The 12,433-nt window shown below is 46.2% G+C and overlaps 1 protein-coding gene across 1 annotated transcript; it reads right to left on the bottom strand.

Annotated features, from left to right (window-relative positions):
- Nucleotides 1-10,177: 10,177 nt before the first annotated feature.
- Nucleotides 10,178-11,152, bottom strand: LOC144274110 (olfactory receptor 6N1-like). The gene is given in 1 exon segment (XM_077832773.1): nucleotides 10,178-11,152. A coding segment is annotated over 1 exon segment (975 nt).
- Nucleotides 11,153-12,433: the final 1,281 nt, after the last annotated feature.

Consider the following 12,433-nt stretch of genomic DNA (forward strand, 5'->3'; position numbering starts at 1 on the left):
GATAGAAACCAGATGTGTCATTTACCCGACATGCCTACCACATTGTGAAACATTGGGATGCCTGGATATCAGGAGCAGGTGTTGAATCTCCAGTAAATTTGCCCTTCCTAATGCAAATGGAACAATTCTTAGAGGGTGTTCCTGAGGAAATAGAAAGATACATCCTAGATGGGAAGCCCAAAACTGTAATTGAGGCAGGAGAGATTGGAGCCAGATGGGTGGAGGTGGCAGAGAAGAAGAAAACTGATCGCAGTTGGAGCGGAGACCAGAAGGGACAACCCCAGACCACACCCTATTACCGGGGGCTGCCCAAGGCCCCACCTACCTCCCAAAGAACACTCCAGACCCCTTATCGTCGCACCACCCAATTCTCCAGCAACCCACCTCACCCCAGTGACCCGTCAGCTGGACAATGTTTTAAATGTAACAAGCTGGGGCATGTAAAGGCCAACTGCCCCAAGAACCCCAACAGGTTACAGTTCATTACACCGGAATCACACCAGAGGTCCGCAGGCCCGGATACCTCCCAGATACCCTTGGAGCGGAGGGAAACTGTGAGTGTGGGCGGGAAGAAGGACACCGCGTGGAGGGACACCGGAGCACAAGTGTCAGCTATCCATGCTTCCTTAGTGGACCCCAATTTAATCAACCCAGAGATCCAAGTGACGATTCAACCCTTCAAGTCCAACTCTTTCAATTTGCCTACAGCCAAGTTGCCTGTCCAGTACAAGGGCTGGTCAGGAACGTGGACTTTTGCAGTCTATGATGATTATCCCATCCCCATGCTGTTGGGGGAAGACTTGGCCAATCATGTGAAACAGGCCAAGAGGGTGGGAACGGTCACCCGCAGCCAGTCTAAACAAGCCATGAGGCCTAGCTCTGTTCCGGAAACTTCTATCAGGACCCGGTCAGAGGTGATGGACCCGGACCCCAGGCCAATGTCTGCAACAGCAGTAGTGGATCCAGTCCCAGAGATCCAGATGGAACCAGTCCCAGAACCGGAACCAGCCGAATAACCAACACCAGACCCAGTGTCAGCACTGAATCCAGTACTTGCAACCTCAACACCAGAGGGCCCCACCGAACCTGAACTGGCAGCAGCCGATAACCCTACACAAGAGGCTCAGCCAGAGATGGGAAGCCCAACATAGTGCACCAGCGGAGAGCGGTTCACAGTCAACAGAAACAGCTCCATCCCCTATATCGCTTCCAGAGGGACCAAGCCTAGGTCCACAATCCAATGAGGACCTGATGTCTCCAGCATTAAGGGAACAGTTCCAGATCGAACAGGAAGCAGATGAAAGCCTCCAGAGAGCTTGGACGGTGGCACGGAGCAACCCACCACCTCTCAGCTCTTCTAATCGATCCAGGTTTGTTGTAGAAGGAGGACTTTTCTACAAGGAAACACTTTCTGGGGGACACCAGGAAGACTGGCATCCTCAGAGACAGTTGGTAGTTCCAACTAAATACCGGGCCAAGCTCTTGAGCTTAGCCCATGATCACCCTAGTGGCCATGCTGGGGTGAACAGGACCAAAGACCGTTTGGGGGGGTCATGCCACTGGGAGGGAATGGGCAAGGATGTTTCTACCTATGTCTAGTCTTGTGAGGTGTGCCAAAGAGTGGGAAAACCCCAAGACCAGGTCAAAGCCCCTCTCCAGCCACTCCCCATCATTGAAGTTCCATTTCAGCGAGTAGCTGTGGATATTCTGGGTCCTTTTCCGAAAAAGACACCCAGAGGAAAGCAGTACATACTGACTTTCATGGATTTTGCCACCCGATGGCCGGAAGCAGTAGCTCTAAGCAACACCAGGGCTAAAAGTGTGTGCCAGGCACTAGCAGACATTTTTGCCAGGGTAGGTTGGCCCTCCGACATCCTCACAGATGCAGGGACTAATTTCGTGGCAGGAACTATGAAAAACCTTTGGGAAGCTCATGGGGTAAATCACTTGGTTGCCACTCCTTACCACCATCAAACAAATGGCATGGTGGAGAAGTTTAATGGAACTTTGGGGGCCATGATACGTAAATGAGCACTCCAATGATTGGGACCTAGTGTTGCAGCAGTTGCTCTTTGCCTACAGAGCTGTACCACACCCCAGTTTAGGGTTTTCCCCGTTTGAACTTGTATATGGCCATGAGTTTAGGGGGCCATTGCAGTTGGTGAAGCAGCAATGGGAGGGATTTACACCTTCTCCAGGAACTAACATTCTGGACTTTGTAACCAACCTACAAAACACCCTCCGAACCTCTTTAGCCCTTGCTAAAGAAAACTTACAGGATGCTCAAAAAGAGCAAAAAGCCTGGTATGATAAACATGCCAGACAGCGTTCCTTCAAAGTAGGGGACCAGGTCATGGTCTTAAAGGCGCTCCAGGCCCATAAAAGGGAAGCATCGTGGAAAGGGCCATTCACGGTCCAGGAGCACCTGGGAGCTGTTAATTATCTCATAGCATTCCCCACCTCCAAACGAAAGCCTAAGGTGTACCATATTAAGTCTCTAAAGCCCTTTTATTCCAGAGAATTAAAGGTTTGTCAGTTTACAGCTCAAGGAGGAGACGACGCTGAGTGGCCTGAAGGTGTCTACTACGAAGGGAAAAGTGCTGGTGGTGTGGAAGAGGTGAACCTCTCCATGACCCTTGGGCGTATGCAGCGACAGCAGATCCAGGAGCTGTGCACTAGCTACGCGCCAACGTTCTCAGCCACCCCAGGACTGACTGAACGGGCATACCACTCCATTGACACAGGTAATGTTCACCCAGTTAGGGTCCAACCTTACCGGGTGTCTCCTCAAGCTAAAACTGCTATAGAACGGGAGATCCAGGATATGTTACAGATGGGTGTAATCCGCCCCTCTGAAAGTGCATGGGCATCTCCAGTGGTTCTAGTTCCCAAACCAGATGGGGAAATACATTTTTGCGTGGACTACCGTAAGCTAAATGCTGTAACTCGCCCAGACAACTATCCAATGCCACGGACAGATGAACTATTAGAGAAACTGGGATGGGCCCAGTTCATCTCTACCTTGGACTTAACCAAGGGATACTGGCAGGTACTGCTAGATGAGTCTGCCAAGGAAAGGTCAGCCTTCACCACACATCTCGGGCTGTATGAATTTAATGTACTCCCTTTTGGGCTGCGAAATGCACCCGCCACCTTCCAAAGACTTGTAGATGGTCTCCTAGCGGGATTAGGAGAATATGTAGTTGCCTACCTTGACGATGTGGCCATATTTTCGGATTCCTGGGCAGACCACCTGGAACATCTACAAAAAGTCCTTGAGCGCATAAGGGAGGCAGGACTAACTGTTAAGGCTAAGAAGTGTCAAATAGGCCTAAACAGAGTGACTTACCTTGGACACCAGGTGGGTTCAGGAACTATCAGCCCCCTACAGGCCAAAGTGGATGCCATCCAAAAGTGGCCTGTCCCAAAGTCAAAGAAACAGGTTCAATCCTTCTTAGGCTTGGCCGGTTATTACAGACGATTTGTACCGCACTACAGCCAAATCGCCGCCCCACTGACAGACCTAACCAAAAAGAAACAGCCAAATGGACCGAAAAGTGTCAGAAGGCCTTTAACAAGCTTAAAGCGACACTCATGTCTGACCCTGTACTAAGGGCCCCAGACTTTGACAAACCATTCCTAGTAACCACAGATGCGTCCGAGCATGGTGTGGGAGCAGTTTTAATGCAGAAAGGACCTGATCAAGAATTCCACCTTGTAGTGTTTCTCAGCAAAAAACTGTCTGAGAGGGAAAGCAACTGGTCAGTCACTGAAAAAGAATGTTACGCCATTGTCTACTCTCTGGAAAAGCTACGCCCATATGTTTGGGAACGGCGTTTCCACCTGCAAACCGACCATGCTGCACTGAAGTGGCTTCACAACATCAAAGAAACTAACAAAAAACTTCTTCGATGGAGTTTAGCTCTCCAAGATTTTGATTTCGACATCCAACACATCTCAGGAGCTTCTAACCAAGTGGCTGATGCACTGTCCCGTGAAAGTTTCCCAGAATCAACTGGTTAAAATCGTCCTTGAGATGTAGAAAATATTGTTAGTCTTTATGTACTTGGTAGTAATTTAGAGATGCATGTGTCTTATTAACTCTGTTTTTCCTAGAGCTCTAGGAAGAAATCCCAGTCAGTGTTTCACCCTAGCTGAGATTTGGGGGGCATGTCATAAATATAAAGGGAAGGGTAAACCCCTTTGAAATCCCTCCTGGCCAGAGGAAAAACTCCTCTCACCTGTAAAGGGTTAAGAAGCTAAAGCTAACCTCGCTGGCACATGAACAAAATGACCAATGAGGAGACAAGATACTTTCAAAAGCTGGGAGGAGGGAGAGAAACAAAGGGTCTGTGTGTCTGTCTATATCCTGTCTTGGCTGGGGATAGACCAGGAATGGAGTCTTAGAACTTTTAGTAAGTAATCTAGCTAGGTATGTGTTAGATTATGATTTCTTTAAATGGCTGAGAAAAGAACTGTGCTGAATAGAATAACTATTTCTGTCTGTGTATCTTTTTTGTAACTTAAGGTTTTGCCTAGAGGGGTTCTCTATGTTTTGAATCTAATTACCCTGTAAGGTATCTACCATCCTGATTTTACAGAGGTGATTTCTTTACTTCTATTTACTTCTATTTTTATTAAAAGTCTTCTTGTAAGAAAACTGAATGCTTTTTCATTGTTCTCAGATCGAAGGGTTTGGGTCTGTGGTCACCTATGCAAATTGGTGAGGCTTTTTATCCAACATTTCCCAGGAAAGGGGGGGTGCAAGTGTTGGGAGGATTGTTCATTGTTCTTAAGATCCAAGGGTCTGGGTCTGTAGTCACCTAGGCAAATTGGTGAGGCTTTTTACCAAACCTTGTCCAGGAAGTGGGGTGCAAGGTTTTGGGAAGTATTTTGGGGGGAAAGATGTGTCCAAACAGCTCTTCCCCAGTAACCAGTATTAGTTTGGTGGTGGTAGCAGCCGATCCAAAGACAAAGGGTGGAATATTTTGTACCTTGGGGAAGTTTTGACCTAAGCTGGTAAAGATAAGCTTAGGAGGTTTTTCATGCAGGTCCCCACATCTGTACCCTAGAGTTCAGAGTGGGGGAGGAACCTTGACACAGGTAAATGACATGTCTGGTTTCCGCCTTAGGGCTCTGAACGGCCGATGGGAATGCTCGGGTGTTAGCCACATTCTGACTCTCGCCTTGGTTTTAAACAGTTCATACTGGTTCATGTGTTCCTTAGGCATTTCAGCCACCACCTCAGCTAAGGGTCCACTGAGCTGCGGACTCAGCTCTACCATGTATTGGTCTGTAGAGATGCTGTACCCAAGGCAGGCCCTTTCACAGTTTTCTAAGAAGGCCTCGGTATCATCACCTGCCTTGTAGGTGGGGAATTTCCTGGGATGGGAAGTGGTACCTGGAGAAGGATTGCTATTCTGCTGAGCATTTGCCTTCTCCATCTCCAGTGTATGCTTCCTCTCTTTTTCCTTTTCCTCCATTTCTTTTTCCCTTGCCTCCATAGCTCTCCTGTGGGCAGCTCCCTTTCCTCCTCAGCATGCTTCCTCTTTTTCCTTTGCCTCCATAGCTCTCCTGTGGGCAGCCTCTTTGGCTGTTTGTTTTGGGCTTTGTCATGTTTGCCTCTCTGTTTTTAACTAACTTTACACCCGAGAGTTAGAAATAAAACAAACAAAAAACTTGGCTTGTAAAATTTTGCTGTGCTGTAACCAGATACCTATGTTCTCTGATAGTGATTGTCAGCCTAAAGAAAAATCCTTAAAAAAAACCCTAACACCTTTGTTTCCAGGCAAATAGACAGAAAACCCCTCTAGTTGCTCTTAGGTTAAAAAAAAAAAAAAAAAAAAAAAAACACTTCTTCATGTCTGTGAAGACTTGTGAATTTCCCTGCAGGAGGTTAACTACCCTGCCTTTAGGTAGAGAAAACTCCAGCTCACAAAAGACAATTCCCTTTTGTCTCTGCTCTGACCCCCATACAGAGACAAAAAATCCTCTAACTGCTTTCAGCTTAAAACCTGCTTTCCAGGAGCCCAAAGGAAAGTTTCCTTTTTAAAATCTGTGCTTCTTGTTCAAAAAAATCTCAAATTGATCTCAAAATGCTTTCAAGTTAATTCCACTGCTCTGCCACCATGTAAAGGTTCCTTCCCCACTCTGAACTCTAGGGTACAGATGTGGGGACTTGCATAAAAAAACCCCTAAGCTTATTTTTACCAGCTTAGGTTAAAACTTCCCCAAGGTACAAACTATTTTACCTTTTGCTCTTGGAATTTATTGCTGCCACCACCAAGCGTCTAATAAATATATAACAGGGAAAGAGCCCGCTTGGAAATGTTTTTCAATTAGTAGGGGAAGCAAAAGTGGATGGGAATCTGGGAGGCAGTGACCATGAAATGGTCGAGTTCAGGATCCTAACACAAGGAAGAAAGGAGAGCAGCAGAATACAGACCCTGGACTTCAGAAAAGCAGACTTTGACTCCCTCAGGGAACTGATGGGCAAGATCCCTTGGAAGAATAACATGAGGGGGAAAGGAGTCCAGCAGAGCTGGCTGTATTTTAAAGAATCCTTATTGAGGTTACAGGGACAAACCATCCCGCTGTGTAGAAAGAATAGTAAATATGTCAGGCAACTAGCTTGGCTTCACAGTGAAATCCTTGCTGCTCTTAAATACAAAAAAGAAGCTTACAAGAAGTGGAAGATTGGACAAATGACCAGGGATGAGTATAAAAATATTGCTTGGGCTTGCAGGAGTGAAATCAGGAAGGCCAAATCACACCTGGAGTTGCAGCTAGCAAGAGATGTTAAGAGTAATAAGAAGGGTTTCTTCAGGTATGTTAGCAAGAAGAAGAAAGTCAAGGAAAGTGTGGGCCCCTTACTGAATGAGGGAGGCAACCTAGTGACAGAGGATGTGGAAAAAGCTAATGTACTCTATGCTTTTGTTGCCTCTGTCTTCACGAACAAGGTCAGCTCACCGACTACTGCACTGGGCAGCACAGCATGGGGAGAAGGTGACCAGCCCTCTGTGGAGAAAGAGGTGGTTTGGGACTGTCAAGGTTCCTTCCTCACTCTGAACGCTAGGGTACAGATGTGGGGACCTGCATGAAAAACCTCCTAAGCTTATCTTACCAGCTTAGGTCAAAACTTCCCCAAGGTACAAAATATTCCACCCTTTGTCCTTGGATCGGCCGCTACCACCACCAAACAAATACTGGTTACTGGGGAAGAGCTGTTTGGAAACGTCTTTCCCCCCAAAATACTTCCCAAAACCTTGCACCCCACGTCCTGGACAAGGTTTGGTAAAAAGCCTCACCAATTTGCCTAGGTGACTACAGACCCAGACCCTTGGATCTTAAGAACAATGAACAATCCTCCCAACACTTGCACCCCCCCTTTCCTGGGAAATGTTGGATAAAAAGCCTCACCAATTTGCATAGGTGACCACAGACCCAAACCCTTCGATCTGAGAACAATGAAAAAAGCATTCAGTTTTCTTACAAGAAGACTTTTAATAGAAATAGAAGTAAATAGAAGTAAAGAAATCACCTCTGTAAAATCAGGATGGTAGATACCTTACAGGGTAATTAGATTCAAAACATAGAGAACCCCTCTAGGCAAAACCTTAAGTTACAAAAAAGATACACAGACAAATAGTTATTCTATTCAGCACAGTTCTTTTCTCAGCCATTTAAAGAAATCATAATCTAACACATACCTAGCTAGATTACTTACTAAAAGTTCTAAGACTCCATTCCTGGTCTATCCCCAGCCAAGACAGGATATAGACAGACACACAGACCCTTTGTTTCTCTCCCTCCTCCCAGCTTTTGAAAGTATCTTGTCTCCTCATTGGTCATTTTGTTCAGGTGCCAGCGAGGTTAGCTTTAGCTTCTTAACCCTTTACAGGTGAGAGGAATTTTTCCTCTGGCCAGGAGGGATTTCAAAGGGGTTTACCCTTTCCTTTATATTTATGACAGGGACTATTTAGAAAAGCTGGATGAGCACAAATCCATGGGGTAGGATGCGTTGCATCCAAGAGTGCTAAAGGAGTTGGCGGATGTGATTGCAGAGCCATTGGCCATTATCTTTGAAAACTCATGGCGCTCGGGGGAGGTCCCAGATGACTGGAAAAAGGCTAATGTAGTGCCCATCTTTTAAAAAGGGAAAAAGGAGGATCCAGGGAACTACAGGCCAGTCAGCCTCACCTCAGTCCCTGGAAAAATCATGGAGCAGGTCCTCAAGGAATCAATTCTGAAGCACTTAGAGGAGAGGAAAGTGATCAGGAACAGTCAGCATGGATTCACCAAGGGCAAGTCATGCCTGACAAATCTAATTGCCTTCTATGACGAGATAACTGGCTCTGTGGATGAAGGGAAAGCAGTGGACGTGTTGTTCCTTGACTTTAGCAAAGCTTTTGACACGGTCTCCCACAGTATTCTTGCCAGCAAGTTCAAGAAGTATGGGCTGGATGAATGGACTCTAAGGTGGATAGAAAGCTGGCTAGATTGTCGGGCTCCACGGGTAGTGATCAATGGCTCCATGTCTAGTTGGCAGCTGGTATCAAGTGGAGTGCCCCAGGGGTCGGTCCTGGGGCCAGTTTTCTTCAATATCTTCATAAATGATTTGGAGGATGGTGTGGATTGCACCCTCAGCAAGTTTGCAGATGACACTAAACTGGGAGGAGAGGTAGATACGCTGGAGGGTAGGGATAGGATACAGAGGGACCTAGACAAATTGGAGGATTGGGACAAAAGAAATCTGATGAGGTTCAACAAGGACAAGTGCAGAGTCCTGCACTTAGGACGGAAGAATCCCATGCACCGCTACAGACTAGGGACCGAATGGCTAGGCAGCAGTTCCGCAGAAAAGGACCTAGGGGTTACAGTGGACGAGAAGCTGGATATGAGTCAACAGTGTGCCCTTGTTGCCAAGAAGGCCAATGGCATTCTGGGATGTATACGTAGGGGCATTGCCAACAGATCGAGGGACGTGATCATTCCCCTCTATTCAACATTGGTGAGGCCTCATCTGGAGTACTGTGTCCAGTTTTGGGCCCCACACTACAAGAAGGATGTGGAAAAATTGGAAAGAGTCCAGCGGAGGGCAACAAAAATGATTAGGGGTCTGGAACACATGACTTATGAGGAGAGGCTGAGGAAACTGGGGATGTTTAGGCTTCAGAAGAGAAGAATGAGGGGGGATTTGATAGCTGCTTTCAACTACATGAAAGGGGATTTCAAAGAGGATGGCTCTAGACTGTTCTCAGTGGTAGCAGATGACAGAACAAGGAGTAATGGTCTCAAGTTGCAGTGGAAGAGATTTAGGTTGGATATTACGAAAAACTTTTTCACTAGGAGGGTGGTGAAACACTGGAATGTGTTACCTAGGGAGGTGGTGGAATCTCCTTCCCTAGAAGTTTTTAAGGTCAGGCTTGACAAAGCCCTGGCTGGGATGATTTAGTTGGGGATCAGTCCTGCTTTGAGCAGGGGGTTGGACTAGATGACCTCTTGAGGTCCCTTCCAACCCTGATATTCTATGACTCTATGATTCCCCCCACAAAATCCTCCCAAACCCTACACCCCCTTTCCTGGGGAAGACTTGATAAAAATCCTCACCAATTTGCATAGATGAACACAGACCCAATAGTCTCACCCTTACAACATGTTGCCACCTCGACCATTTTGTGTCTTTTTGTAATTTAAGGTTTGCCTAGAGGGATTCTTACAGCAGCCAAAGTGGAAGGGCAAGAAAGGCTATAACTCTGCTCCTGGTAAAGTGTCCAGAGGTCACTGCTGGGGCCTGGTTGTTTGCATCTGGCCTGTGTGAGCACAGTAAAGGTGGTTGGTTTGCAGAGGGCTATGCTGGCAATAAGCAGAATTTCAGAGGTGGCAGATTTCCCAGGTTTATGTCCCCACATATGCTGCACCAGCAGTTAGTATTTTTATTCTCCAAACATTTATTTTGATCAAAAATGGCTTTTTTTACAGATATAAAAGTCGGTTAAAATTTTGTCTCCACTCTGCCTAGTACCCAGTTAAAAACTCCATGATCGAAACATAGTTTTCCCTCCCTGGTCCTTCCACTAAAATGGACAACACTGAGTGCTGAGATTTTAACTGGGACTTTTCAACTTAATTTTAATGGGGGCTGATTGCTGAAATCACCCAGGCAGCTTTGAAAACCTCAGGCTATGTTATTATCTAGGTGTATCTGCACATTTCTGTGAAAGCCACATTTACTGACTGCTTTGCTCAAGGCTTCTTTGACCTCTCTGTTTCTCAGGCTGTAGATGAGGGGGTTTACCAGGGGAGTTAGGACTGTGTAGCAAAGAGAGAGCACTTTGTTCAGGTCTCTCAGTGTCTCATGTTTCGGTAGCAGGTACACAATCATTAGGGTTCCATAGAAAATTTTCACCACAATGAGGTGAGAGGAGCAGGTGGAAAAGGCCTTTTGCCTCCTGGTGGTGGAAAGGATTCTCAGGATGGTGGCGATGATGCACATGTAGGACATCAGGGTTAGTAGGAATGGAGGCAGGGTGAATACACAGGCTAGTATGAAATCCATCAATATGACCTGGTGGGTGTCACTGCAGGAGAGCTCTATCAGTGGAATGGCATCACAATAGAAATGGTCAATTTCATTTGGGCCACAGAATATTAACTGTGATAGGAATGAGACCAAGATGGTAAGAGCCAAAAAACCATTTAACCAGGAGCCAGCAGCCAAATGGAGGCAAAACCTGGTATTCATAAGAGTTGAATAATGCAGGGGTTTACATATCGCTAAATAGCGATCATAAGACATCGCTGCTAGGAGACAGCATTCCGTACCTGCCAGAGACCCAAAGAAATACAGTTGTGTGATGCAGCCACTGACTGAGATGGTTCTGTCCCCAGTCAGGAGACTGGCCAGCATCCGGGGCAGGATGGTTGTGGTGTAGCAGGTCTCTATGCAGGACAAATTCCCCAGGAAGAAGTACATGGGGGTGTGAAGGTGCTGATCAGCCACAATAAGCACCATGATGAGGGTGTTCCCGGACACGGTTGCCATGTACATCACTAGGAATATCAGGAAGAGAAGAATTTGTAGGTCAGGGAGCTCCCCAAATCCCAGGAGGAAGAATTCTGTGATGGCTGTTTAGTTTCTCCAGTCTGCCATGGGTTGAGTCTAGGAACAATAAATCTGTGTGATTGAATCAGAAGGACATGGAGTTCAAAGTTAATCAAATCTCATGAATTAATTCCATAAATATTCAGAAACTCCCCTTCCTCTCCTGGTTAAAGGCTGAAATGTTAAGACTAAATGTAGATTTCAGAGGAAAGTGCCAGGAGTGGAAACAGGGTGGAAACAGGTTTCAGAGTAGCAGCCGTGTTAGTCTGTATTTGCAAAAAGAAAAGGAGTACTTGTGGCACCTTAGAAACGAACAAATTTATTTGAGCATAAGCTTTCGTGAGCTACAGCTCACTTCATCACTATTCCTTTTGCGGGGGGAAGGATAGCTCAGTGGTTTGAGCATTGGCCTGCTAAACCCTGGGTTGTGAGTTCAATCCTTGAAGGGGCCATTTAGGGATCTGGGACAAACATTAAAAAAAAAAGTAGATGATTTAGTTGGGGATTGGTCCTGCTTTGAGCAGGAGGTTGGACTAGGTGACCACCTGAGGTCCCTTCCAACCCTGGTATTCTATGATTCTATGAGTCTCAGTCTGAGGACAGAACTTCACTCTGATGGGGAAGAGGGTGGTCTACATGGATACCAATGACTGCTATAACAGCCCGTTTCCACGGTGGCCAATTACTGATAGAGAAATGATCTGTTCTGTCATATCAAATCCCATCTAGTGACATACCAGAGCTTAACAATGATACTTAAATGCTGTATTTCACTTCTGACAATGGCCAGAATCATGCCATGCCTTAGGAGTCAAAATCAATAAATACATCAACTGAAATCTTGTACTGAGATCTCCAATGCAGGCTAGTGTCCTTAGGCACCAGTCTTGTGTTATAATTAATGGAAATAAATCTAACAATATATCCTGGTATATTCAGCCTTTCATTTCCCTGTAGGAAAAGGAACAATTTTCACCCCCACACAAGAGATCAGTTTAGCATAATTTATGAAGTGAAGTAAATTCTCCCTTAGTTCCTGTGGTGGTGATGGTGATGTGGTGAGGGACTGGCAGTGCCTTTTCTGTTTCCTGACATTAGCTATGTAGCAGTAAAAAAATACAGCTCTTTGGAGGGCGGATCTTAGGAAGGGGTAAAACCAGGCTGATGTGCAACCCTAACTAGTGGAGTGACCTTCCACATCTATAATGAATGTGGGATGATAATACAGGAGCAAGAAAGGCACTGAGGTGGTGAGGGTGGGGGATATGCTGTCCCTGAACTCAGAGTCTAGAAACAATCTGGCATGTGTGATCCGGGTTAGTAAGACTG

Source organism: Eretmochelys imbricata, chromosome 14 (assembly GCF_965152235.1).
Source record: "Eretmochelys imbricata isolate rEreImb1 chromosome 14, rEreImb1.hap1, whole genome shotgun sequence".
Taxonomy (NCBI): domain Eukaryota; kingdom Metazoa; phylum Chordata; order Testudines; family Cheloniidae; genus Eretmochelys; species Eretmochelys imbricata.